Source organism: Paramormyrops kingsleyae, chromosome 25, assembly GCF_048594095.1.
Source record: "Paramormyrops kingsleyae isolate MSU_618 chromosome 25, PKINGS_0.4, whole genome shotgun sequence".
Lineage (NCBI taxonomy): Eukaryota > Metazoa > Chordata > Actinopteri > Osteoglossiformes > Mormyridae > Paramormyrops > Paramormyrops kingsleyae.
Genome location: NC_132821.1, coordinates 6,652,306 through 6,678,586, shown reverse-complemented (window position 1 = coordinate 6,678,586; position 26,281 = coordinate 6,652,306). Strand labels below are relative to the sequence as shown.

The 26,281-nt window shown below is 40.3% G+C and overlaps 1 protein-coding gene across 2 annotated transcripts; it reads right to left on the bottom strand.

Annotated features, from left to right (window-relative positions):
- Nucleotides 1–1,477: 1,477 nt before the first annotated feature.
- On the bottom strand, nt 1,478–24,804 carry commd8 (COMM domain containing 8). 2 transcript variants are annotated; one of them, XM_072706965.1, is made up of 5 exons: nt 24,689–24,804; nt 19,743–19,898; nt 17,165–17,317; nt 9,562–9,717; nt 1,478–5,476 (listed from the first exon to the last, which is right to left on the bottom strand). In XM_072706965.1, exons 1-5 carry the CDS (start codon nt 24,731–24,733, stop codon nt 5,456–5,458), a joined length of 531 nt encoding a protein of 176 aa, XP_072563066.1. In that variant the 5' UTR covers nt 24,734–24,804; the 3' UTR covers nt 1,478–5,455. The 2 variants fall into 2 exon arrangements, with proteins under 2 accessions (XP_072563066.1, XP_023694463.2); XM_023838695.2 differs by lacking the exon at nt 24,689–24,804 and adding an exon at nt 24,280–24,423.
- Nucleotides 24,805–26,281: the final 1,477 nt, after the last annotated feature.

Genomic DNA, 26,281 nt, shown 5'->3' with positions numbered 1-26,281 from the left:
CATAAACAACAAAGAAACTCAGTTAATTCAGGAAAAAATGAAATGAAAGTACATAACAGGAAACTATGACTATGTACCTATATTACAAACAAAACCGTAAAAACAGTCAATAATAATTCTATAATAATAAGTAGAGATTTACACTCACCTAAAGGATTATTAGGAACACCTGTTCAATTTCTCATTAATGCAATTATCTAATCAACCAATCACATGGCAGTTGCTTCAATGCATTTAGGGGTGTGGTCCTGGTCAAGACAATCTCCTGAACTCCAAACTGAATGTCAGAAAGGGAAAGAAAGGTGATTTAAGCAATTTTGAGCGTGGCATGGTTGTTGGTGCCAGACGGGCCGGTCTGAGTATTCCACAATCTGCTCAGTTACTGGGATTTTCACGCACAACCATTTCTAGGGTTCACAAAGAATGGTGTGCAAAGGGAAAAACATCCAGTATGCGGCAGTCCTGTGGGCGAAAATGCCTTGTTGATGCTAGAGGTCAGAGGAGAATGGGCCGACTGATTCAAGCTGATAGAAGAGCAACTTTGACTGAAATAACCACTCGTTACAACCGAGGTATGCAGCAAAGCATTTGTGAAGCCACAACACGCACAACCTTGAGGCGGATGGGCTACAACAGCAGAAGACCCCACCGGGTACCACTCATCTCCACTACAAATAGGAAAAAGAGGCTACAATTTGCACGAGCTCACCAAAATTGGACAGTTGAAGACTGGAAAAATGTTGCCTGGTCTGATGAGTCTCGATTTCTGTTGAGACATTCAAATGGTAGAGTCAGAATTTGGCATAAACAGAATGAGAACATGGATCCATCATGCCTTGTTACCACTGTGCAGGCTGGTGATGGTGGTGTAATGGTGTGGGGGATGTTTTCTTGGCACACTTTAGGCCCCTTAGTGCCAATTGGGCATCGTTTAAATGCCACGGCCTACCTGAGCATTGTTTCTGACCATGTCCATCCCTTTATGACCACCATGTACCCATCCTCTGATGGCTACTTCCAGCAGGATAATGCACCATGTCACAAAGCTCGAATCATTTCAAATTGGTTTCTTGAACATGACAATGAGTTCACTGTACTACAATGGCCCCCACAGTCACCAGATCTCAACCCAATAGAGCATCTTTGGGATGTGGTGGAACGGGAGCTTCGTGCCCTGGATGTGCATCCCACAAATCTCCATCAACTGCAAGATGCTATCCTATCAATATGGGCCAACATTTCTAAAGAATGCTTTCAGCACCTTGTTGAATCAATGCCACGTAGAATTAAGGCAGTTCTGAAGGCGAAAGGGGGTCAAACACCGTATTAGTATGGTGTTCCTAATAATCCTTTAGGTGAGTGTATATTATACATTTTAGATTGAAAGTACTGTCATAACTGCCGGCGCACTCTACATGTGTCTACCAAGAACAAAAGTCACATTGTACCTTAAAGTGAAAAAACAACACATTAGTAATGCAAGTATTCCATTTATGAATAAATTTAACATAAAATAATGTAATGGAGGCATTTTAATGTGTCAATGTACAGCTTATACATCATTGTCTTTTTAGCATGTCAGTTATGCTTTTGTCAGCATCTGTGTGTAGCATGTTGCAGGAAACGCAGCAATCCTCTACTCCACCTAAAATAAACACAAAACAGTACAACTACTACTACAATACAACTAATTTTTAAAGTTAAAGGTATTTATTGCAAGACGTCATATTCCTGTTACTTGGATACAATCACACTAGATAGACTATTCAGAAAAAAAAAATACTTTATTATAGATATACTGTATAATGGTTACCTTGGCATTTCAAAAGAGTGCTAGCAATTTCAAGCTGTGCAACTGAGATGTTTGCTGTGTTTCTTTCAACAAGGCTGATGTCCATGGCATGCATATATTGTTCTGCAAACTACATAAAGTAAGTGTAAGCTTTAAGTTATACACATTCACCTCAAATGAATTTAATGCAAGTATGTTTGGTTACTTATGGTTAAGGTTGTCATATTGGGATCGGAGTTTTCCCCATAGAAATGAATAATGAGTCCCCACAAAGATATAATTACAAACCTGGGTAGAGAATAGCTGTAGACCAGTCTATGTGTGTTTGGCACAGAAAATTAAGTAAAATAGTCAAAGAAATTATGTATTAAACCTGTTACTTTCAGTGACTGCATGTACTGAACATTTAGTCAAATAAATATCCTGTAATTTTCATTGAATAAATCTAGACTAGAACTAAAAAAATAGATGACTAAATTATGACTAAAACTAAACTGTACTTTCATCAAAAGACTAAAACTAAATCAAAATATTCTGCCGGTGTTGACACTGGATATGAACTGCAATGGGTTGTTTGAAATATAAAGCAGTCACACTTCCGTGAAGAATATCACAATGTTACCAGCTCCAGGAGTATTTATTTATTTATTTTGATATGAAATACATGTAATGTTTATCTGTAAATTACATGAGCTTTGAGAAATAGTCTGCACTAGGAAAATGGAGATGACACAGAGCTACAGGCCAGGATACTGGTAATCGTGATAATTAAATACTAACAATCGTTTGGACTGCAGGGTAGGCTTTCATCTCTATGTTTATATTCAATGCTCTGTGATGTAAGAGAACAAGAGGAGCAGTTAGAATAAATTCTGGAATTAAATTAAGATTAAATTAGCATTATTTCATATTAATGCAAAGACAGTAGACAGGAGAATATGAATCATAACATAGATGTTTAGCTATGGATATGCATGCCCATTTTCAGTGAAGATTCATTAACAGCTGATTATCTGCAATACATGGAGACTCTTATTTGGGTAGATAATGCAGAAGGCTGTCTTTTCCCCTGCCAAATGATATATCCACTTTCATTTACAACTGGCCGACCCTTATCAAACGAGCCTCAGCCCAGGATCAAAGTGATGAAGGAGATGGCCAAAAAGCAATTTCTTTCAGGATTGACTTCTCATCTGACGACACACACATCCGCTGGATGATTTGGTAGATATTTGGATAGGAGCATTTTTTTTGGCAAATTAGCTTCTTTGAAGTTTGAGAGACATGTTTGTCAGTTTGGATATGAAGATGGCAACTGGGGGTATTAAAGTCGTGAATAAATAATACAGGATTGATACGTAAACAAGAGGGTGTTATTCATAATCTTTAAAATGTTTTTTTTTGTGTAGAATATATAACAGAAGCTTTGAAAGTAGATACCTGAGAAGTATATCACTATGCAATGGTGCTCGACACGGGGGAACCTGCATTTCTCTTTTTGTAGGGACGGCATAAACAAGACTGAGAATGCTTATGATGTAACTATTGTAAAGATTGTAAAGGTCTGAGTGTGCCAGATTTAATGCCGCAACATTCCTAATTTTACATTTTCTGATGGAAAATTTGATACAAGTAAACAGTTATATTCAAATTTATTTTAGTACTACATTCATGTTTTATTTGTTTAGCTGATGCTTTTAATGAAAGCAGCGTAGAGTTGAGAGATGAGGATCAGCCAGTCCCTGGAGCATTTGGGGCCCATTTGGGGCCGACCTTGCGATCACAGAGATCCTAAACCTCTGAGTCACACGTCACACACTGCCTCCATTTAAATGTAGAGCTCTCCCACGAGAGGCTCCAGAACAAGAGCTTTCTGAACCAAATCTACTGTGGAGCAACTAGGGACATATAATACATATAATCTGATCTCTGGAGCGTTGCAATGCATTTTTGAAGGAGTCATTTGCCCTCCACTAGGGCAGAACTGCATTAAAGATGGAGAACAGGCTTTCTCTCTTAGAAAGTGCTCACAGGCAGCAAACTTTCCATTACCTTCCATGGTACCTTTCCCTGCATTCAAAAGACAGAAATAATAAGAGATATTCTGCAATCCATCAGACTGACTTTTATTCATGTGGGAATTTGAGTTTTGGATTTTTTCTCTGTTCTCTCAATGAGCTGACCTTTCACAGGGAGATCTTCCAGAAATCCATAAAAAAGATATGAAAGTGCCTCACAAGCCTAGGGAATCCACACAGACATCCTCATTCAAGTGCTGGCAAGAATGCTGAGAGGACAATAAGAGAGAATGACTGGGCATGACTCATCATTACACATCATCCATCCATCCATCCATCCATCCATCACCACTTATGCTGTACAGCAGGGTTCCCCAATTCCGGTCCTAGCGCCAGAATCCAACACAGTTCTCAGATTTCCTTGCTCAGACACACCTACTGTACCTGGTAAGTAGCTGACTAAAGTGTAAAGGCTTTGTCAGGTGCGCACAGGGCAAAGGGAGGAGACACCCTGGAAAGGATGCCAGCACACTCACACATGTAAAAGATATCATACTCCATGGGCAATTTTAAGGGACCAAATTCACCTAACAGCAGGTGTTTGTACCATGGGAAGAAACATCGGATGCAATAGAAACCCAAACAAACAAGGAGAACATGCAACTTGGTGTCTTCTACACCACAATTACAATACAGTGCAATATCTGTATCTGTATTTGGGTCATCCATCTGTGCAATATGTTTAATTGTGTGCAATCATTTTTCTTTATTTATGAATTTGTCAAATACTTTAATAGTTACAGTGTTCACAAGGTCAAGTGTCTTCTACAGCTGCCCTTTGCTTCCTTTGCTGCCACCAAGTGCTGCTTCAAATTTTGTGTGATTTGTCACAAAATTATATCAGGTGTAGATCTTCATCCATATAATGATTTTGGTAATAAGTTTCATCAAATACTTTTTGAGTTATGTTCACAAGGGGGTCAATTCTTAAAAAGTTATGCGCTTTTGAGTTAAGCTCATTCTCCCCTCATCAGAGACACGCTCACTGCACTTAACCTGAAAAAGAAGGTACAGCCATGCAAGGAGTATAATTAATTCATCAAGCAAGAAAAGAGGTTCACGGCCTTGATGGTTTTAGCAACAAGCAAAACGTGGAAAATGGACTTTAATTTACATTGTGAACCTCACTGAAATCCACAGAAACCTATTTATTTTTAGAATGATTCTCACAAACTGAAGCTCTTACGCTTACAACCAGGAAGCAATAGTATAGATCTCTATTAAAAAACTGCACATATTATTGTTCTATTTGGGTATCAAAATACTGCACGTGTTAACGTGATCAAAAACTAAAAAATAAATGCTAAATCCTATAATTGCGCTAGCAATTATATGTTTTAAGCATGACTTAGACAAGTGGTCCATATTAAGTTACACAAAAGTACCAGGTACAGCAGTAAAAAAATGTATTGTTTTTCCACATTAAAAATGCAAAAACAGGACACAGTTGGTTGCAAGTCCATTGACGGCAGATCATTTAAGGCTACCCTTATGCCTCCCCTGTTGCCGTATATCAGCAGATCTTCCGTATGACATTACCACAGCCCTCCTTCAGATCTCGTGAAAATATCACTGGTCTTCTCCCTCATTTCAACTGGAGGACAACCTGTTAGGATTTTTTTTTTTGGGGGGGGGGGGGGGGGGGAGGACAAGATAAGTGTGTTAGACAATGAAACCAATGTAAATTCACCTCACTGGCTTCTACAAGCCATCAGTGATCACAACTTTGTAAAACGACCACAGAAGCAGCTAATGCCATATTCTTTCATTATATTCCATAGTCTCCAAATGAAAGAAGATTTCTACCACAGTACTCTTAGTGGGAGTAACTGCATGACACTGTCAATTAAGGCTTCAGGTTTTACAAACTGAAATTAATAAAGAACCAATGAAAAGTGTAAGATGATACCACCCACTACAGGTGGGTATTGGTGGGCTCTGGTCATGGCTTCCAGGAAGATACAGCAGTAGGGCTGCAACTAACAACTATTTTGATAGTCGACTAATCATCGACTATTAAAACGATTAGTCAACTAATTGGATTATAAACTGCATAATTATAAAATGGCTCCTATTTAGCTACCAGCTTTTACATTTAGCATGGGGTTATTGTTCGACTTGAATGCCACAAAAAAACACATGTAAAATGGGAAAGAGCTGTCGTGCCATTGATTGTGCAAATAGATTTAACACGAAATAGGAGCTATCTTTTTAGAGATTGCCAAAAACTAAATAAGTAAGTATAGGACGTGGATTGGTCACACATGGCCGATACCCGATCCGTCAAATAGGTCTGGATCGGCGCCGATACCGATCCGAATTTCTTTTACAATCTTTGTTATAATCAGGGCTGCATATAACTGGTACGCAAGTACGTATTCAACTTTAAAAGCGATACGTGTGCAAATGCATACGTTTTTTATGTGCATTTGCGCTGATATGACAAGAAATAATCATGCATTTTAACCTGTATATGCTAATTCGTACTTCATTTACGGTATAGAGGTTGAAATGCACGGTAATTTTTTGTCATATCAGCTATTTATATAGCCTATGTTTACAGCAGGCTGAAAAATCCCAAGATCCCGACCCAAAATAAGGGAAATTTAGAGCAGCTTCCCATTGCCATTTCTATGTTAACAGCAAGAAAACGGACTTCAAAACTGCTGTTATTTATTTATTTTTAATGGAGCATAAGCTCTTGCAGCACTTGCGACATCGGAGCCACTGTGCTGAATCTTGAGCTTCGGAGTTTGGCTTCTGTATCTATTTAAGCAATGGGTTTTTTCCACTGTTTTCCGACCTTTTTTTAGCTACTATTAGCCAATGAGACACTTCATGACACACCACTGACTTCCAAACATAAATACATTATATTCTGATCTTTTTTGAAAATGTAAAATATACTACTAGCCTAATATTATGCCCTATTATTATTATTGGATACGCCAGGCAACAAGAAGCCTGTGCCATTCACTCTTGTGCAGATCTCGCCTTTGTTTTAGGACATTAAAAGCCTTTGAGACTGATGTGGCACTAAATGCTGGGGTTATTATTTTCTCCTTACTATTAAGTTTGGCATCTTAAACATGCGTCGGGAAATAGCCTGCAGCCTGTAGGCTACTGCACAGCCGTCAATGTTTAAGCGAACTGCCGAAACCATAATGTTTATTTTTATTTTTAGGAAGAATAATTAAATCTAATTAAACAAAAGAAATACAGCCTTTTAGCCCCCCATTTTTTTTTCTTCAGATCTACATAACCTTTAGTGCACTCAGTTGACGAAAATCCGTCATAGCGACGGAAAACTTTAATCCATGTGTCCCAGACTTTAGAGCGTTTAATACGCGATAATGCCTGATTTGTGGCCGCCATTCTTCTACCTGTCGCTGAATGCTATTGTGCAAGAGCTGGTGCAGTCTATTGGAAAGCGGTAGTATTGCACAGGTAGAAAGGAAGGAAAACGTCTCACTCCGTTTGAAAATATGTCTGGCGACAATCATCGACAATTAAATTCGTCGGCGACTATTTTTATTGTCGATTTTTGTCGCACCCCTATACAGCAGGCCCTTAAACTAGATGAGATACTGGAGCTTCTCTCCTGAAGGTCTTTCGCTCTTTAGATCAAGTTGTTCTCCACTCAGTTCTTCTCCGCTGATGTTCCTCCTCACCCTAAGCCAACGCCTCTCTTATTTTTAAGCCCTCACTGCAGTTTGCCAAGTATTATCGTGTTTTACATGCCTATGCAGCAGGCTTCTGAGGACTGGTGTTGAGCATGTCGTAGAACAACATCATCAATCACACAAAGGGAGGTTTAAAAAGAGCATAGATTCCTCAAGTCCTGATTTACTGCAGTGATGAATCCAAATCATGCTTATCTTTGCCTTTTGCTGTTGGAGCTTGTTTTTAAGTTAGAATCCCAAACCTTTGACCCATCACCTCAAAACAAACACACTGAGATGTCAGTAAGTTCCTCCTATTTCACATTGCAATACAGTTGCAAGAAAAACTTAGCTGACAAAAAAAGAAATCAATTTTCAACCACGACAAGTGTTCCATCATATATTCTAAGATCAAACGTAAGGAGGAATATAGGTGCACAGAAAAATGCTATTTAATTTAAAGTGAGAGAGAGAATAATGAGAGACACCATGTATCAGAGTGAAGACAGGATTTAAAAAACTGAAACACTCTACTGGTCCTCGAGTACTTATAACCAGAATGATGCAGGCACATATATAGAGACAGTCGTTTTTAATTAAACAATTTAGAGAACATCAGCATTTGTAGCTGTTCACACCCATGCTGACCATGATACAGGCCAAATAACAGTGTGTGTACTGCGTACTGTGTACGGGGGGGGGGGGGGGGGGGGCGTAACAAGAATTGTAGGAAGAGCATTGTTATGTAATGTGAACAGAAACACTCAAGTTGCCCCAGGCAACCTGATGTAGCACATGAGTCAGACAGCCCCCCCCCCCCCACTAGCTGAAGCACGTATAACAACACTCGCTAGCTTTTCACTACATCCATCTCACCGTGCCCCTCCATCAGCCCCCACCCAGCTTCATTATATTCCTCTAAACCCTCACTAACCCCCTAGTCATACTGATGGTCGATATTTTTCCAGGAGAAATCTCTGCTGAATACGAAATGGCGGCGATTGCAAACACAACATAATAACAACACTGCATCATCACACACCGAGATGCTGTTACATTCTTCCTGTACCACAGGCCATACTGAAACAAAATACATATTGCCTTGCCTCATTAGTTTCTGCATACAAAATATGATATATTCAGTAGAGTGGTGTATTACTGCAGTAAGCAGTAATTTGCTGCAGTTTTGATAGACACAGCCCATGAAAGAGATTGCTGGCGACTTTAGCGGGTGTGATCATGTGTGTCATCTTCCAATGGCTGTTTATGGTTCCTCTTTATGCTGATGTTAAGCTTTTACGGAAATAAACAACCTTAAATGTATGGAGATGTATTCAGATCTTTTGCCATGGCACCTGGTAACCCGCTCAGCACACAAGATGTGAGTAGATTTGGCCTTTTAGACCTCTGCGGTCTACATTCTAGCTTTTCTTGCATGTACAGCAATTGGCCTATAATGATGGTTCTTCATAGCTAAACATCAACCAACCCAATAATCCTCCATCTTGCTCCCGCTATTCAGAGAGTAACTCCAATTCATCATCCCACTGTCATACTGGAACCGGCCGAGAAAGAAGGGTCAGTGGCCTGGTGTCAGAACTAGTCTAAAGCTGTGTCCCATTACAGCAACAGCATCAACAAACCCTGTTTTACTGCTTATTTGTTATTCATCAACTTCATTCCTTCACTACAATCTAATCACAACACTCAAGCATTGCTGAGTTAGTGTTACAGCACTGTATTTATATTTTCAGGAGAAACAGGTGTTTGATCATTTGCGTAAAATGTATTAACATTTACATAAATTTACATTACATCCAATTAAATATTCCATATAGTTTTATCATCATTCTGAAAACATAGGGATGACTTACAAAATATTGAATCATTAAACAGCAATTTGACAGTCATAAAATTAAGTCATTGCTGCTACAGAATACAGTTAATACTTAATCATTAATTATGTACTGCTTATTTATTTATTCATTGTATTACTTTCCCTGCCAGACTCCATCACAGTACACCATACCTTATTAGCACCCTCGAGGGAGCTGACCAGGCTCTGCAGCTCCTCGCGGTTCATCTCAATGGACACGGGCCTCACGGCGCCACCCTCCCTGATGTCCAGGCTCAGGTTCAGCAGCGGTGTCTGCAGCGTGGAGATCTTGTCGCTGGACAGAGCCAGCTGGAAGGAAGGCAATCAGAAGGAGTGTTACATTTGTTATGCCGACGTCACTAGTCTGCTCATCATATTCTGATTTTTTATATCACATGGTTTTTGGTTTCAATACACATTTACATTAATTTAACAACATACATAGGGACTGCCACTAATGACTATTTTTCTATGGATTAATCTATCAACTATGTTACTGATTGGTTGATAAATCTAAAGCAGGGCTATTGAAATCACGGTCCTCAAGGTCCGTGCCCTGCTGATTTTCCAGCCTTCTTTTACCTGTGAGTCAAGTGCGAAACCTCTGGCCAATCAGAATCAGTAATTGTTACACTAACTACCTGGGAGAACTGAAAACAAGGCCTGGATTTGGAATCGAGGTCCACATTTGAAGAGCCCTGATCTAAAGGATTATTTTTCCTCCAGATAATCAATTTAGAATTTGGTGATCAGTGGTCATTTTTGACACACCACAACACACAGACACGAAATGTGTCCTCCGCATTTAACCCATATATGACATCGTGACATAGGAGGGGGCAGCTAATTCAGCGCCCGGGAAGCAGTGCTTGGGGGCGGTACCTTGCTCAGGGTACCTCAGTGATGCCTTGCTGGTCGGGGATTCGAACCTGCAATCCTTCAGTTACAAGCGCGCTTCCCTAACCATTAAGACACCACTGCCAACTTTTAATTTAAGCTGATTTTATTTTGACAACAACAAACTGTATGTCACTGTAGGGCTTTAGATAACTGATAACGACTTTTCGAAACTATACAGACTTTATTTCAATAAGTAGACTGTCTAAAATAATGTTTTGTGACACCCAAAAGTTAATAATCTGTATAAATCTGTCATATGCTTATACTTATTTAATTCATAATTTAGTTAGTGGAGCGCACACCACATGCTACTGTGTTTGGCAAATCATGGAAGCGGTAAGCACTGAAGTGGGGATGAATAACTGGGTAGCTCAGCAGCCATAACAACATAAGTACAAGAGGAAATACTGTGGTCAAACAAGGTAACAGACATTGGCGGTGTTGCAGATACTTTCTGCAGATTAAAGTCAGTCGCTGTTTTAAAAAAATATAGTTTTCATTTTTATTTCAGGTCACAGATTATATTTATTTTCATTTATTTAGTTTCTGTTTGTTTCAGTTTTAACTTAAGATAACAACACTAGTCCCAACAAGCCCACCGTGCATGAACACACACATTGGCACCATCAATCAGCGTAGACTAAGAACTGGGGTAATGGCCTTGCTCAAGGTGAAGCACACTGCCCTATCACATATACACGTGACATCCTTAGTGGAAGTGTGTAACATGGAAATGGGAGGAAAGAACAGGGACCTCAAAATGAAGGTGAAGACAACCAGGCAAAAATAAAAACCAAAGAGCAGTGGCAGCATGAGAAAGGGGAGCACACACAGGAAATCATCAGGAATCAGTCTGGCCATATGTTCAGGGGCCAGACCTAACAGCACTCAGTTTCATAAAATCACTATTATGGAGGCAGAGGCGAATGAAAAAATGTGGTCTCCTGGGACATCTTTAATCCACCTTTTAGCACAGTCACTCATTTAAAAACAGGTTCACAAACAGGACAGACACCATCCCAATGGGTCTTTCTCAAGCTTTCACTACCATGTGAGAGAATAAAATCTTAGGGAAAGGTCAGAACACGAAAAACCAGTATTAGATATTGCAATAGGCGCTTTTACACTGAAGTTCCAGAACCTGGTTCTGAATTCTAAGTTCCTGGGCTGTCTTGAAAGAGAACTTTTGTAGTTCCCATCCACTTCGGCGTATCACACATGCACAACAAGAATTGTTACCTTTATGCTACGTATATTTTCAACAGTTATTTTCATTTTGAATAATAAGCTGGTCAGATCAGCTGATCCCCAGTTCAGCCAAAACCACCTTATGATAAACTAGCACTTCGCTTGCACAATTCAAATTGTCTCTGAATATCATAATCTGAACAAATGCTCAACAACGTCTATACACCATCGTCGGTCTATTTTGTGCATTCTTCCCTTTGCTCTATTATGTTGGTCTTCCATTTCCATATACTGAAAACGAAAATTGAGAAGTATAATATCCCTGTATTTCTGTGTAAACCTGGCGTTGCTGCTTGTGGTCAATCAATTAGCAAGCTATCACTATAACCCCCACCCAGCAGTTCATGTTTGAACAAAAAAGGACCTAGTCTGAAAGATGGACTGAAAAAGTGTTTGGAAACTACACAAGCCAAGCTGCTTTTTTCCTGGTTCAGGAAAAGCGTTCCACTGTTGGGAAAGCGTACTATATATGCAGAATAAAAATGGCCTCCTGAGAACACCTCGGCCATCAGGTCTGCCTCCGTGCTTCCAGGATTCTCCCAGGACAGGACCACCTTGCGAGAAAGCATCAGAGAGCTTCCCATAACTGAGCAGCACTCCAACCACACAGGATTTATGCACCTGCAGTCCCACCGGCCAGTTGTCTTCTTCTGAGCATAAACAGATGTCTGCCCCTTGCAGGCAGTAAATAACACTGTAATAGAGGTAAGCCCAGGTCTGTTGGCTGTGGCAATACAGGGTGCATTTTCACCCCTCTCAGTAACCAGGGCCTAGCCAGAACATGAGGGGCTATCACCTTTCCACTCACACTGAATACATAACAGACGCAGTATCTATAGAGGAACAAGTTTAGGTGAAGACCTGTCTTATTCCAGAATGTGGGGATTATACCACAGTCCAACAAACAGTCGAGGCATTAAAAGCAGATTTAAAAATCTGTTTCACCAAAAGAACAGAACAACATTTTAGCACCTAAAATGCAAGCATCCATATAATAGATGACTTTCAGTCAAGATTGAGAGAGTTTAATACTTTTCTCTGCCAGACTGACCATTCTTCTTACTAAAGAGGATATATTCTGTTCACATACATCTCCCAGCACATTGACTCCAACAGTCAGACAACAGATATGAATGATAAGAGAACTCCTAGCCAAGCCTGTTAATCAGGGCCTCTACTGATGCTTTCAGAGTTAAGAGGTCCTTCTTCCAGCGGGTGTAACTCAGCAAATCAGAAGTTTTCCCAGAAGTGGAGAAAATGGAAAGGACGTCCTACTGTTACTGCTGATGTGGAAAGATAATTATTTCTGTTTGGGGATGGAGTGCAGGATTACAGAGGCTGGCTCACTGAGGAGGAAACCTCATTTAGGCACGGCTTTCCGGCAAGCCCCTGTCCCTGGACAATCCCTGTGTTTCCACCTCAGAGATAAGGGTTCCTCCAGGCCAGAGCGATTCTAATGAATTGCTGGTCAAATCCCAAGATGATAATGGTAAACTGATAGCCAAGTATTGGCCAGTTCATGGCACTCCAACAGGGCGGCCTACAACGGGTCACATGATGTGAGCTGTGGAAAAAAACTAACTTTTTTTTTGGGGGGGGGGGGGATTATTGTTGAACAGAAACAAAAGGGCATATAAATTGGCTCTGACAAGTACATTCTGTGAGTTCTGCTTAACTATTCTCAAGTAAGATATTGCTCTCTTTAGAATAATAATTTACATTTGTTTACAGATGAAGTGTAAAATTAAAGACGCGTGTTTCACTGAATATTCATACAAAGAGGGTGGATTTAAGTGACCTTCATGCTATAGTGTAGTTCATGTGTAACACAGGTGTTTTAGAGATGGTCTTCCTCCCCATTCCCAGCACCCGGATAAACCTTAATGGATAATGTGTAGCTCTCAGCAACGTTCTCACTCTCACATGTTTTCATGCTCTGTCACACATAAATATGGCAGCTCAGGTTTCCCATACTCTGCGTTTGGCCGCATATCTGCGTCCTTTATCTGGGCCATCTGCCACACTGCAGATGGACCTGTGCTGATCATCTTCAAGCAGTTGTGTCTCCAGAACCCCAGACATAGTTTAACTAGCAGGAGGGGACCAATTTTGCATCACACAGCTTCCCAAAAATATCAGCAAAGTCTATAACCAGGAAGCACAGAGAATCATGTGAAGCAAATGCTGGATTGAAGCAGAGTGTCGAGGCATCTGTGGTATGCTGGGCTTTTCAAACCATTACTCCATGCTTTCTGAGTACATTCACCAGCAAGGTATCATCAAACTTTCATTCAAAAACTTAAATATTTACCCATCCATTCATTTACAATGACTGCTTCTCCAGTCTAACCTGGGGAGATACAAAGCTTATTACAGAAAGCACGGGATGAGGCAGGACGCAGCCTGCAGTGAGATAATAAAAATAAATGTTACTTAATACTGATCTCTTTGCTTAATGATACACACGTCCTGAAAGTGTTTATACTAGCAGCTCTAACATCGTGTTGATACAGTAACAGAAAAACGAAGGTTCACATAATCATGCAACACCGAGAGTTTTGGCCACCGATGCACATCCACAAATCGGGGCTAAAAAAGGTGAGGACTGCTTTCATTACACTGGGAGCTGAGGCAAAACAGAAAAGCCTCAACTTCCAAGCGTCCGTCACGCGGTGCGACCCTGGCACGCAGCCGGAGCTTATGGTGACACCACGGTTCACCCTAGGTCTAGTGCGTCAACCGGGCACTTTAAGGCCACATCCCCATTTAACACAATGCTGGCCTCCACTGAGATAGCTTTGGACTCTGTTTGTTCCCCCACAGCCTCCCTGAGGACGCCAAGGGCAGATGATGCGTCTATCCTCTATGGAGCTCCATAGAGTCCGAACGGTACTCAGTTAGATAACGACGCTTCAATAGGCTGACCACTGATACAGCAGCAAGTATTCCAAGACCACCAACAGGGCTCACAGACGTCCTGATCAGGTCCAGGAAGATAATAAATGTTTCATTCCCATGTCTGAATGCTGAAGCAGCCATGGAGAACTGGTATTTTCCCCCTTAATAATCTCATACATTTCACAATATCCAAAATAGCTAGCCTTAAATTTTTTTTTTTTACATTTTATTAAATCAGGAGAGGAGTTACACCCCTGTGCCCCCTCATTATAAATGGAAACAGCCACGTTTATACAGTGCCAGGGATTTACTGTGAGCTTAGGTGCTTCGGATGGCAGATTCTGAAATGATAGATAAACTAATAATAATCATCATAAGACTCAATTAACTTAATTAAAAATGGAACTCCAATCACAGGCACTAAATGAGGCAATGACACTGATACACAAAGTAGTAACCTGAGAAACTGACCTCTGGAATAACATGGTCAGACCAGAACTTCTCAAAGAATGAGGAAGCGGCAGCATGCCGTACAGACGAAGCTTCACGGGGCAGCGGAAATTAGCTCACAGGAGAGATGGCTACTTACAGCTGGGAAAAGCACATGCAAAATCCACATTAATCACGCTGCACCACAAGGGAGTGTTTGAGTGAAATCTCTCTGATGATATAAATCCTAGGATGTATGCGTGCATACCTCGCAGTGAATTTGTCAAAATCCAGAAACAGTTATGATTTGATGATGGAGATGTGTGAGGGAGTGTGGAAAGTGTAATGATTGGTGTTCAAACTGACAGTACTGGGCCTTTCACCATCCATGTGCTATTGGATTCTGGACTTGCTGTCAGGTCGCTCCCAGAGGGTCAGAGTAGGCCCACACACCTCCACAGCTCTCAGCCCAAGCACTGGCTCCCCACAGGGCTGTGTGCTAAGCCCCCTGCTTTATACACTGTACACCTATGACTGCACCCCCGCCCACCTCAGCAATAGTAAATTTTGCAGATGACACCACGGTGGTTGGACTTATCTCCAGGGGGGAGGAGTCGGCTTACAGGGATGAGGTGGAGCGGCTGTCCAGGTGGTGTAGGGACAACAGCCTGGTCCTTAACACCACAAAGACCAAGGAGCTGATCGTGGACTTCAGGAGGAACAAAACAGACGGCCAACCACTCTACATCAACGGAGACCGGGTGGAGAGGGTCTCAAACTTCTGGTTTCTGGGCATCCAGATCGAGGAGGACCTGACCTGAAGCGCCAACACTATGGAGCTGATAAAGAAGGCACAGCAGAGACTCCACTTCCTGAGACTTTAGGAAGAACCACCTCTCCCAGAAGCTGCTGGTAACCTTCTATCGCTGCTCCATTGAAAGCTTACTAACTTACCAAATGTGTGTGTGGTATAACAGCTGCACAGTTGCAGAGAAGGCGGCATTCCAGAGAGTCATCACTACAGCTCAGAAAACTACTGGTTGTATTCTCCCCACCCTAGAAGAATTTTTTGTTTCCCGCTGCTCTGAAAAGGCAAAAAAAATCCTTAACGATCCAACACATCCAGGACACTGTCTGTTTCAGCTGCTGCCCTCAGGCAGGAGATTCAGAGCAATAAAAACAAGGACAAACTGGTTAAGAAACAGTTTTTATCCTAAGGCAATTATGCTAGTGAATGCTGAAATGAAATTATATCATTTCTGGTGTTATCGAAGAAAGGGGTGTGGGGGCCAGAATGAATGTATTAGGATTTACGTATTTATTAAGTTATCTTGGATGAATGTTGTACAGAAGAGGCACTTCAATTTCGTTGTTTTATGACAATGATAATAAAGTTATCCATCTATCTATGATCATTGCTACATCCACATCTGTTCACTTTTTAAAATTAAAACAGAAACATAATAATCATCAGCTTCAGAATATGCAGACAGGCAGATTTAAACCAGGTTAAGTAAGATCAGGGAAATCTATGATGGCTAGGAGTTCAACAGCATTAATCCCCAAGTTATAGAGCACCCACTTCATTAACATGTAAAGCTGAATAAAAAATGCATTCATGTGTGCTGCTGCCCCTGCTGGTCATTAAAGGTACTTCCATAATTTGGTCAATGGGGAGATAACATAAGCCCCAATCAAGAAGAGACTTGAAAGTGGCAGTAATATAGAAGAGATCCCTACCAAGTAAAGAATGGCTGCTCTCATACGTGCCTCATTAAAGTAACTCAAAAACTCTGACCAGCTGAAGAGAGCTGCAGACCAAAGCCACACAAGATGCAGCAGGGAAAAGGAGGAAGAGCTCAGAAGAGCAGAAGAGTCCCAGCTAACTCAAACAGCGACTGAATGGACACCAGTAAGCATACTGGGATGGACACAGGGATCCGCACACTCCTACACTGCAGAGGAAACTTTTGTGTTTATACATTTCGTCTAAAGAGCCAACATTTTAAAACAGAAGATCTAAAAAAAAAAACGGTCACCAGGTACATTTTCAGATGCAACAATTTCAGATGCAAAATCACACCAAATGGGACTTTAAGTCCATGCAAAACATCAGCTCAGGCCATTTGCACCTCCAAGGATGTCCTGCAAGTTCTCACAATGGCAAAAATGAGAAAACAGTATATGGAGATGCTGTACCAAGATTCTACCAGTGGATGGCCATTCAAAGTCTAAGGATTAACTCCATCATTCTTGATTGGTTCACAGGATGATGACATACCTTAATCTGCCAGTCAAAATCCTGCAGCTGGGCAGAAGATACAGCATTGGTCCTTTCTACTAGAGACTGTCGGATCTCTTCATTTCGGGCCTTCAAGCATGATAAGATAGCATCAGAGTAGCTGCTGTCCAGCTCTGCCAAAGACTCCTTAACCTAGGAAACAGAAGTCAATCTTCGCTGACATCATGTTTACAGCAAGTACTGCGCATATCTCAGTCTAATGCATCAGCTTTAAGTGCTTGTCAGCCTGGTCAGCACAATGGCTTGGCAGGTACCACTGTTGCAGGCTTGAATCTGGGCTCAGTTCTAAGCATACATTTGTAAAGCCAGTAAATCCTCTAGTTTTTTTTTTAACAGTTATAGTATATTAGCTATTCACGTAACAGACAATGAATTACCTTCAGTGACCTACTTAGTCAATCATTTAAAGCCAAATACTATGGAAACCACTCATTGTACATCTGTGTCTACAGGAGATATAAACTCTTGCAAATACTTTAATCCTTGGGCAGTTCTAGGGTCAGGTTATCTGGGGATTAGCGCAGTAACTCATGTGGTGCTGATTGTATTCAAACTAACCAGGGCATTGCTAAAAACAATCAGGGCTCAGGCCTTGTAAGCCCGCTGGTTACACCCATGTTTGCATCAATTCATTATAATTAAACAGCATTACATGAGAATTAACATAGCTATTTATTTGGTGTGTGCACACAGTGACTCCAATTGCTGCAATTACAACACATTCACAAGCAGCTACGTTATTAAACTTAGACAGTACTATCCCAGCCATCTTATATGAGTAAATCATAAAGAAATGAACCGTTATGAGGAAAAGTTGCACTTCACATAAGGCCTGAACATGTCACACTAAATATCGTCTTGATGAAGATATGCTTTTGGTAACCTCGACGAGGCTCGGGGGGATAGAACTCTGCAGTTTTTCACCTTAAGATTAAATTAAAATGAGACGTTGGTTGTAAGGATTTGTTATTTTTGGGCTAATTTTTTATGGACCTGTGAAAAGAAAGTAATTCGGAGTTACTTTGGATAAGGAGATTCTAGTACAGGGGATAGCTGCACTAGTACTGAGTGTAATCCCTGTACGGGGTGATCACAGGTCTCCTACAGCTGTCGTAACAGAGACCAGCTTTGACTCATGAAAACCCAAGACAGGGTCTGAATTTTAGATGTTTGACTTTGATTGTGAGCCTCTCAGGCAAAAGCCTGCATCTCCAGCAAAAGCCACATCTGTTTTGATGTATGTTGGTCGTTACCCAAAAGATAACCTTAAGCGAACGATTACAGTTTTTCTGAATTTGCTAATGCACATTTCCTGATACCTTCCTTCCTTCTGTAACAGTGACAGGAAACACAAACCCAATTTTGTAGCTACATTCAAAATAATTCAAAACTTTTCACTTATTTTGCAAAATCAATCCACTCAAAACTATTTCATCTTCGATCAAAAGCAAACACTGCAATCAGATGACAAATCAAGCCAGTTAGCATATAAAACACTACTGAGCAATTATTATACACTACAACTAAAAAATGAAAACACTACCACTCAAAATTGTTCCTGCCATACAGAAAAGCATGTTTACCATGAAAATGGCTTTTATATGTCAAGTTGGAAAACTGGAAACCAAAAAATTATTCAGCAATAATGTTTGCATACAATTATAATTCGTAATTACGGTACAAACTATGTTTTGATGAATGAGAAGGTGTTTAGAAATGTACAAAAACGGGGATTCAGATCTGCAAATTGTGTCCAACTAGGTGAACACTGTTTATAGCTTCGCCAAATGAGTGATTTGATAAATGAGTTTTGGCAATTAACAATTCTGGTCTGATAATGGGGTTCAGTGTTTTAGCAATTCAGAAAAACTGTCAGGAGTACAGTGAGCAACAGGTTTGAGTGCTGGTCAACACTGCTGCTATGTGGAACAGTGTTATCATAGGTTTGATTTTTTCATTATAAAACTATAGTTTTGAACCCTCATTTTTATGTTTATTATTTTCTACTTTCATTTGACAATTTTAGTTTTCAGTATGCAGCAACTGGTTCATGAAGAGTCTTTTTGGCTGTCACTACTCCCGACTGCATTCGACAAGTTAGCGAATTCAGCATATTCAGCTGAAGCAGATGCTAGGCATTTCTCATGAGACTTATAAGACCCATAGGAGATGTTTACATTTATTAATGTATTACTATTATTTCTTATTTAAAATGCATATAATTATATTATTGGCCACTGGTATCATTTAAGTTAGTAAGTTTTGGAGTTGCATTCCTATAATCATATTTTTCCAATTGGACATGTATATTTTAATAAGCAGTTTTAGTGAACGCGAGGTTTTTCAGGAACGCATTAGTTGCACTGTAGCAAAATTGACTATCACCAGGGCTTCAGATGATGGGCAAAACATTTGGCCAGACGGCAACTTTTCTGTACTATACAGATGTTTATTTACTTCCACAGTATAGCAAATGTTTTCTTATAGCTTTAGTTTTCGTTAACAATAATAATGGTGTTGAGTCAGTGGCCAAACTGTACGACATGGCGGTTCGCACCTCTTTATCTGGAATGTTCTTCCCAACAGCTAGCCGAAAGATGGCAGAGAGTGCGTCCAGCAGCTCCATCCACTCAGTCAGGCTCCACCTGGTGCCGTAGTCCGCCATCTTTGGGGGGCTTCTCCCACATACGCCATCGACCACTCTGTGCAGAAACTGCGGGGTTGCGGGATACCACATGTACTCATGGAGACATCAAACAGGCCTAGCAGCTCAGACACAAGGAATTCACCCACAACCTTCACATGCATTATTACTGCAACTTATTTTGCGAGCCAATACATTTCATTAAACTCATCAATCCATACATCCATCCACTGTGGTACACTTTATAAAGGTGAACAATTTTGTGGGCAAAAATCACTCTTTGAATTATTAATAATAAAGTATATGCTAAACATAAAAAATATATTTAAAAATACATATAGTAATACAGATTTTTTAAGAGTTATATTTTATATTGATTGTTTATAGATTAAGATCAAATTGCAATTTTGGTTTGATTACAGAGGGCAGAGCCTGCACTTCTGTGCTTTTCTGATATTGATGGATTTCATTTGCATGATGGACTGTAATAAGTGGAATCTTGTGATTTTTACGTTATTGTAAAACAACCAGAATAAATTCATTTATTAATTTCTACACGCAGGCTTTCTTTCTTTTTTAAAAAATAAAAAAAAGGGGGGGGGGGAGCATAAAATTTAACAAGTCTTCCTCATTTTCATGGGACATGAAAATCATTGCTAAATAATGGCCCCCGCTGACATAGGGCAGCTGGGATTTGGCCTTCCACACAAAATAATCACCCAGGCCTGTTCTAAAGGAAGGACGAGTCCATCACAAAAGACTAAATAAATTCCAAAAATCTAACACCAATAATTCTCATGAACAGTGGGATGAACCCAGATCCAAGATAGTCTAACAACACAGAGAGAACTGAACTCCACACGCAATGCAGGTACAATCACATTAGCTTGAAAAATATCCTGTGGCTTTGTCCCATTCAGCACACTTAAGGGCAAGTACGGTGAAATACTACATACTGTGGTGACATACAGTATGTTGAAGAAAGACACAAAGTGTGCAAATGTAAGTGGGGTTTACTTGAAAGCAATGAGACACACTTGATATCTTGAGAGGTGAACAAGAAAGGTACATTTTGGTCAACATACCTGCCAAAGACTGGTAGTATGTGGTATCTGCCAAAGTGTGGATTAAGTGAATGTCAGGGGCACTGCCCTTGGCTTATTTGAGGTATAGGACAACCCCGAATACACAAGCTAAGTACATGAAAGCACAGGCCAAGTGTGGTTGTGTGCAAGTGTGGACTAAGTGTGGTAAATGAGACAAAGCCAGTGTGTGACCAAATAATATGCTATAGCACAGTATTTTACTTAAATGTATAGTGACCCTTTAAAAGAAAAAAAAACATATTTCAAGATTTATAAGAAGGGTTCAAATGCGACCAAATTTTGTATGCGAACTAATGCATTTTTTTCATGAAATTCTTGGTCGCAAACCAAATTGTTTGTGGACCAGTGTTCGTGAACCGCAGGCACTGCTGTATGTTAGATTTCACCACCAATTCAATTAATTCATTCAACTAATTTGTCAAATAACTCATAAGGTACTGGATTACCTAAACGTGGTGTGCTACTGGTCCAGTCAAAAAATACATTGGTGTATTGGATTGCTGCTGAAAATACTGGGCAGACTTTAGGAGAGGTTATGTAATGTTTAAGTTAACACACCATGATTGACATATCATGGTTTTACACCAACATCAAAATTTAAATATCATTGACTGCCTAAGACTTTTGCACAGTAGTGCATTTCAGATCAGGACACATTACTTATGTATGTCCAATACCAAAGAGCTCTATGCATCAAATTTATAAACCTAATACAGCCCATTCAGATAAGGAGCAAGTTATTCAGGTTTCATACAGTACAAAAAACAACTATTCCATGAAAATCCTCAGCCAAATATTTATCAGTGGAATCCAGTATGATGTCTTTGAACTCATCAAAGAACAACTTAAAAAGAAAAACCTTATGACTAACCATATCCCTAAAATATTCACGGATTGATTGTTGGATTTCACAATCAGAAAAGATGAAACAAACGTGTCAGTCCTTTGGTGTTGATACTTAATAAGGGCCATTTCTCTGTGTGAGAATGGAGAGCTATGTGCATATTGTGTTTATTTTCTGCCGATAAGCAGCAAGTGAACTCCTGAACCAAAGGTGGATGGGGACAGTGGCCTGTACATTATACACTGGGATGCTGGGAAAGTGGGGAGGAGGTGACACTGTGAGATCACTGGCACTGCCTGCTGGCGACTCTGGTTTCTTAAAGAAAACCTCAGTCTCTATCCTATAGAGAAACCCATTGATTTATTAATATACATTTCTTTATGTGCTTTTGGCCAAAGCAATGTGCAGCTATGGAAACAGGGTGAGACAGTGCCCTGAAGCAATTGGGGGCCAAGGGCCTTGCTCAGGGGCCCAACGGTGACGTCAAATCAAATCAAAGTCACCTGCCCGCTAGAGGATTTGAAACGGCAACCTTCTGATCACAGGCATGGCATTCTAAGCTACAGAGCCTCACTAACTATATAAGCAACCTGCTAGTATTAATACAGTAAAATATTTGTAATAATGTAAATTACACCAGATCAATGGGTGGTGATTCAAAGGCCACATACCAAAAGTACAATGCAGAGTGTTTAAAAGCACAGGCACATTTGGATTCATCAGTGATCTGGCATATTCATGCGCTTCTACAGAATATTCTGGTTTATAATGAAAATAACTGTTTTGCACATGCCCAGTGGGGAGATTCACAAAATCTACACTTGGAATAAAGGAAATTAAACATTAAAAACTATCTTTGAAAGTAGCAATGCTCCTTCCTGGAAGCTGTGGAGTTATGCAATGCCATGTTATATTTGTGTAAAAACATATACACCGCTGCCAGTTTTGCATTTTAATGGCTGCTTGATCATCATCTCTCGTTTTTTGCATTTTTTACTGCAGTTCCAGCGCAGTTTAAATCAATGTGCTGCTATGTGGCGCTATCGCGCCAATTTGCGGAAATGCAACTTTCTTATTCAAAATACTTCAGAATATTACGGAAAATAATTATTGCAGTCGGAATTATTATTAGGCAGCAGATGGGCTCTGTGAGTAATACTGGTCCTCTATGGAGAGAGATAGAAAGAGAGTACTTTATGCTTCCAGACACAGGCTTCAAACTCCCTACAATCCAAATATCATCAACAACATGACATATCTAAACAAACACGACAGTTCAAATAAAACCACTACATAATAACCCTGAGAACGTCTTATAAATTATAACAGTCATAGGTGATTCATGAGACAGAACTGACATGTGAAAGAAATGTTTCCCTGACCTTCTATTCTATAAATAAACATTCTAATTTCTCAGATAATGCACGGGCAACATAATCATTAAAATGCTAAGTTTTATTTTCGGAAACCTTAACAACTACTTGTTCTTTTCCTAAAAATATTATTAATATTGTTTACAACCTTGTTCCAAAGGCTTCTTGTGCCCCCTAGTGTTTGAAACACCAATTTTAGTTATATACAGTACCTCCATCCTGTAAAACATGCACCAGTACAAGTTTTATTTCTAACTTCACTAACGTTTCGCATTACGGAGTTAATTGGACACAAGATAACAACCCCCTCCTATGAGGCAGAGAAGTGCGATATTGTAACACGATGCAATGACAGATGGGTACATTGACAGGTCTTGTGCTGTATATAACCAACAGGAAACCTTAAAATAAAATAAACCTTAAAATAAAATAAACGGCCTTAAAGGGAGTACTAAATCTCCCATTTGTTGTAGTGTCCAAGAAGATGTAGCAAATTGATTGCAAGGTTTATTATTATTATTATTACAGACATCCAGTTGTTGAAATCACTGAATATTTCTTGCAGCCTTAACAATTTTGTGCACAAAAATAGGATTGGTCTAAAACTTTACAGACTGAAGCCGTGGAAACGTGCGATTAGATACAAGTGTGCAATTTAAAGTCGCGTTTACCCTAATAAATCGTTAAGACGAGAGATTTTACGTAGTTGTGATATAATTTACTGGCCCTATCTATTACGACAGCAATATTTTTATAGATAATAATATTCGACCAAAACTATTGAAGTTCCCTTCAAACCGATTATATTAGCCGTTAAATGTTCAGAAAATCATTAAAGCCTGCTCAGTATTAGAATTGCTTAAGGTTATTTATTAGGTAGTAAATCGTGCCTTTTTCAGTGCGCTGCATCTGAATACACTTGTTGACTCGGACATACATTACGGATTTGTTACAAATCCGTCGAGCTCCTCAATCCGACGCAGAATATGTTCGGTGACGCCTGCCTCGGCCTCACAGCTATTACCTAGTATATGGAGGTCAAAACATTAAACACAATATATAACCGTCTTTTCCTTGGACTACATATGCTGGCTTTTAAGTCAACTAATAATAATGTACACACTTACTTTGGGACATTCTGCTGCAGGTAATTTTTCTATGGATTTGATCATCTTTAGCAGTCGCCCTGCATCTGTATACCCACATCCCATAAGAGCAGAGCTGCGGGTCAGCTGACGCACAAGCATATCACGTGACCGTTAAAGTCACGAGGCGACCGGCATACGTCATACATATCGTTTATAAGCATTCTGGGAAATGCTGTTCCATGAACATAAAATGCGGCGATGTTACCGCAGTACGGAACAGTTTTGTCAACTTAGCGACTTTGTCGCTATATTTAGCGAGTTTTTAGACCTCTCTGGCGACTCGTTTTCAAAAAAGCGACTAGCGACAAATCTAGCGACTTTTTCTGGTGTTATTGGAGACTTTTGGAGACTCTGACGTGGAAGCACGTATCGTTCTTACTCTCCTCACCGAGCAGCGGGTGCTACCGTGGGCTCCCCTCCCGTCCCAAAGCATTCACAGGCGAACAGTCCTCACGCAGCAGCCCCGCCCAGCTGCAGTCAGAGCAGGAAATGTTCACCTTTCCGCGTCCAGACTGCAAATGAATTGCGCATGCGCGAAGCCACCACTGCCTGATCCTGCCCTGACTTATTGCCAAAAACTCCGCCAAGTATGACAGTTTTTAAGAACAAGTAATTCCGCTAGAGTGTCTCTTTGGGGTCATTTTTACCGGTCCCAAGCCCGGATATAGGAAGAGGGTTGGAATTATGATGTAAAAAAACAAGAATCGACAGAAGAAAGTTCATTTGTAGTTCTAAACGTATTTAGGGTGTTTATTTAACCACCTTTTGTCTCTCCCACGACATTATTCCTCTCTCCTACAGCGTCCATTATAATTACATGCACATTATGCAAATTAGGAGATGGCGTCATTTAGCGACTTCTAGCGACTTTTGGGACAACCAATAGCGACATTCCTTGCTGAGGAGTTGGCAACAGTGGTGTGGAGTATGTATGTTCTCCTTGTGTCATTGTGGGGTTTCCTTCTGGAATTGTCAGACTGTCTGTATGTGTAAATGTTGTGTGTGCTCTTTGATTGATGGATATCCCATCCTGGCTTATGACCTGCATTGTGCCTGTAGTTACTGGAATAGGTTCTAGGTCCCCACTACCCTGCAGAGGACAAGCAGGTACCATGGATGGATGCACACATCATGTTTAAAATCAAAAGAACAGAGTTGTACTTTACATATCAATAACTATTACAATAACTATTACATTTAATAACTTTGCAACATTAAATACTGTATTAAAACAATTGGACTTTGATCACCTGCATCTATATCTAGGTCTAAGAGTCTGCATTAATGACTGCAGTGGAGTAACAATTGCATATTGGGCCCTGTGGTAAAAATGGACCATGAAACCCCCCCCCCCTTTACAAATTCACACCTAGGACCTACCTATGCCAGTTGCAGAGCAGAGTGCCATTGTAGGCCTAATTATAAACAGTCTATGTATATTATATGTTCATCTTCATCAGCATCTTTCCTCCAGGCCTATCTATGCTCATTATTATGCTCATTATTCTAGTTTACTAGTCTAATGCTGTTCCTGACAATAACCCTCCCAATTAATCTGGGCTTTGGACTGGCACCTAGTTAGGCTGTGTAGCTCCCCAGTTATACGCAGACACGAAGTGACTGTCAATTTTAACTACATCTTTCATACACTTCTTTCATTATTTGTTTAAGATCAGCTACAGATCCAGACTAAAAATAATAGAGTACATGCAAATACAGTCCCTCAATCTGCCTCCACTAGTGTGACAGTCTTCTGAACAAGTTCAAGGTAAGTTGGCTTGGAAGTACGTCTACCCTTTGGATCAAGTATAGGATCGCTGATCAACAGCTTCAGCTTCCTCACTCTTCCATCCCTTCCTGGTAGCACTTCAGTGACCTTGGCCAACTTCCACTGGCTGCATGGAGCCATGTCATCCAGTAGAACAATGTCATTAACCCGTGCATTTCTTTGGTCTTTGGTCCACTTCTGCCGACACTGAAG

Excerpts from the sequence above, each read along its gene's own strand:
- commd8 (XM_023838695.2), bottom strand. The coding sequence starts at position 24,399 with ATGCTTGTGCGTCAGCTGACCCGCAGCTCTGCTCTTATGGGATGTGGG. Across the intron at positions 17,318-19,742 it reads AGAACATTCCAGATAAAGAG|GTTAAGGAGTCTTTGGCAGA; the intron begins GTGCGAACCGCC and ends TCTGTTTCCTAG. Across the intron at positions 9,718-17,164 it reads ATTTTGACTGGCAGATTAAG|CTGGCTCTGTCCAGCGACAA; the intron begins GTATGTCATCAT and ends CCTTCCTTCCAG.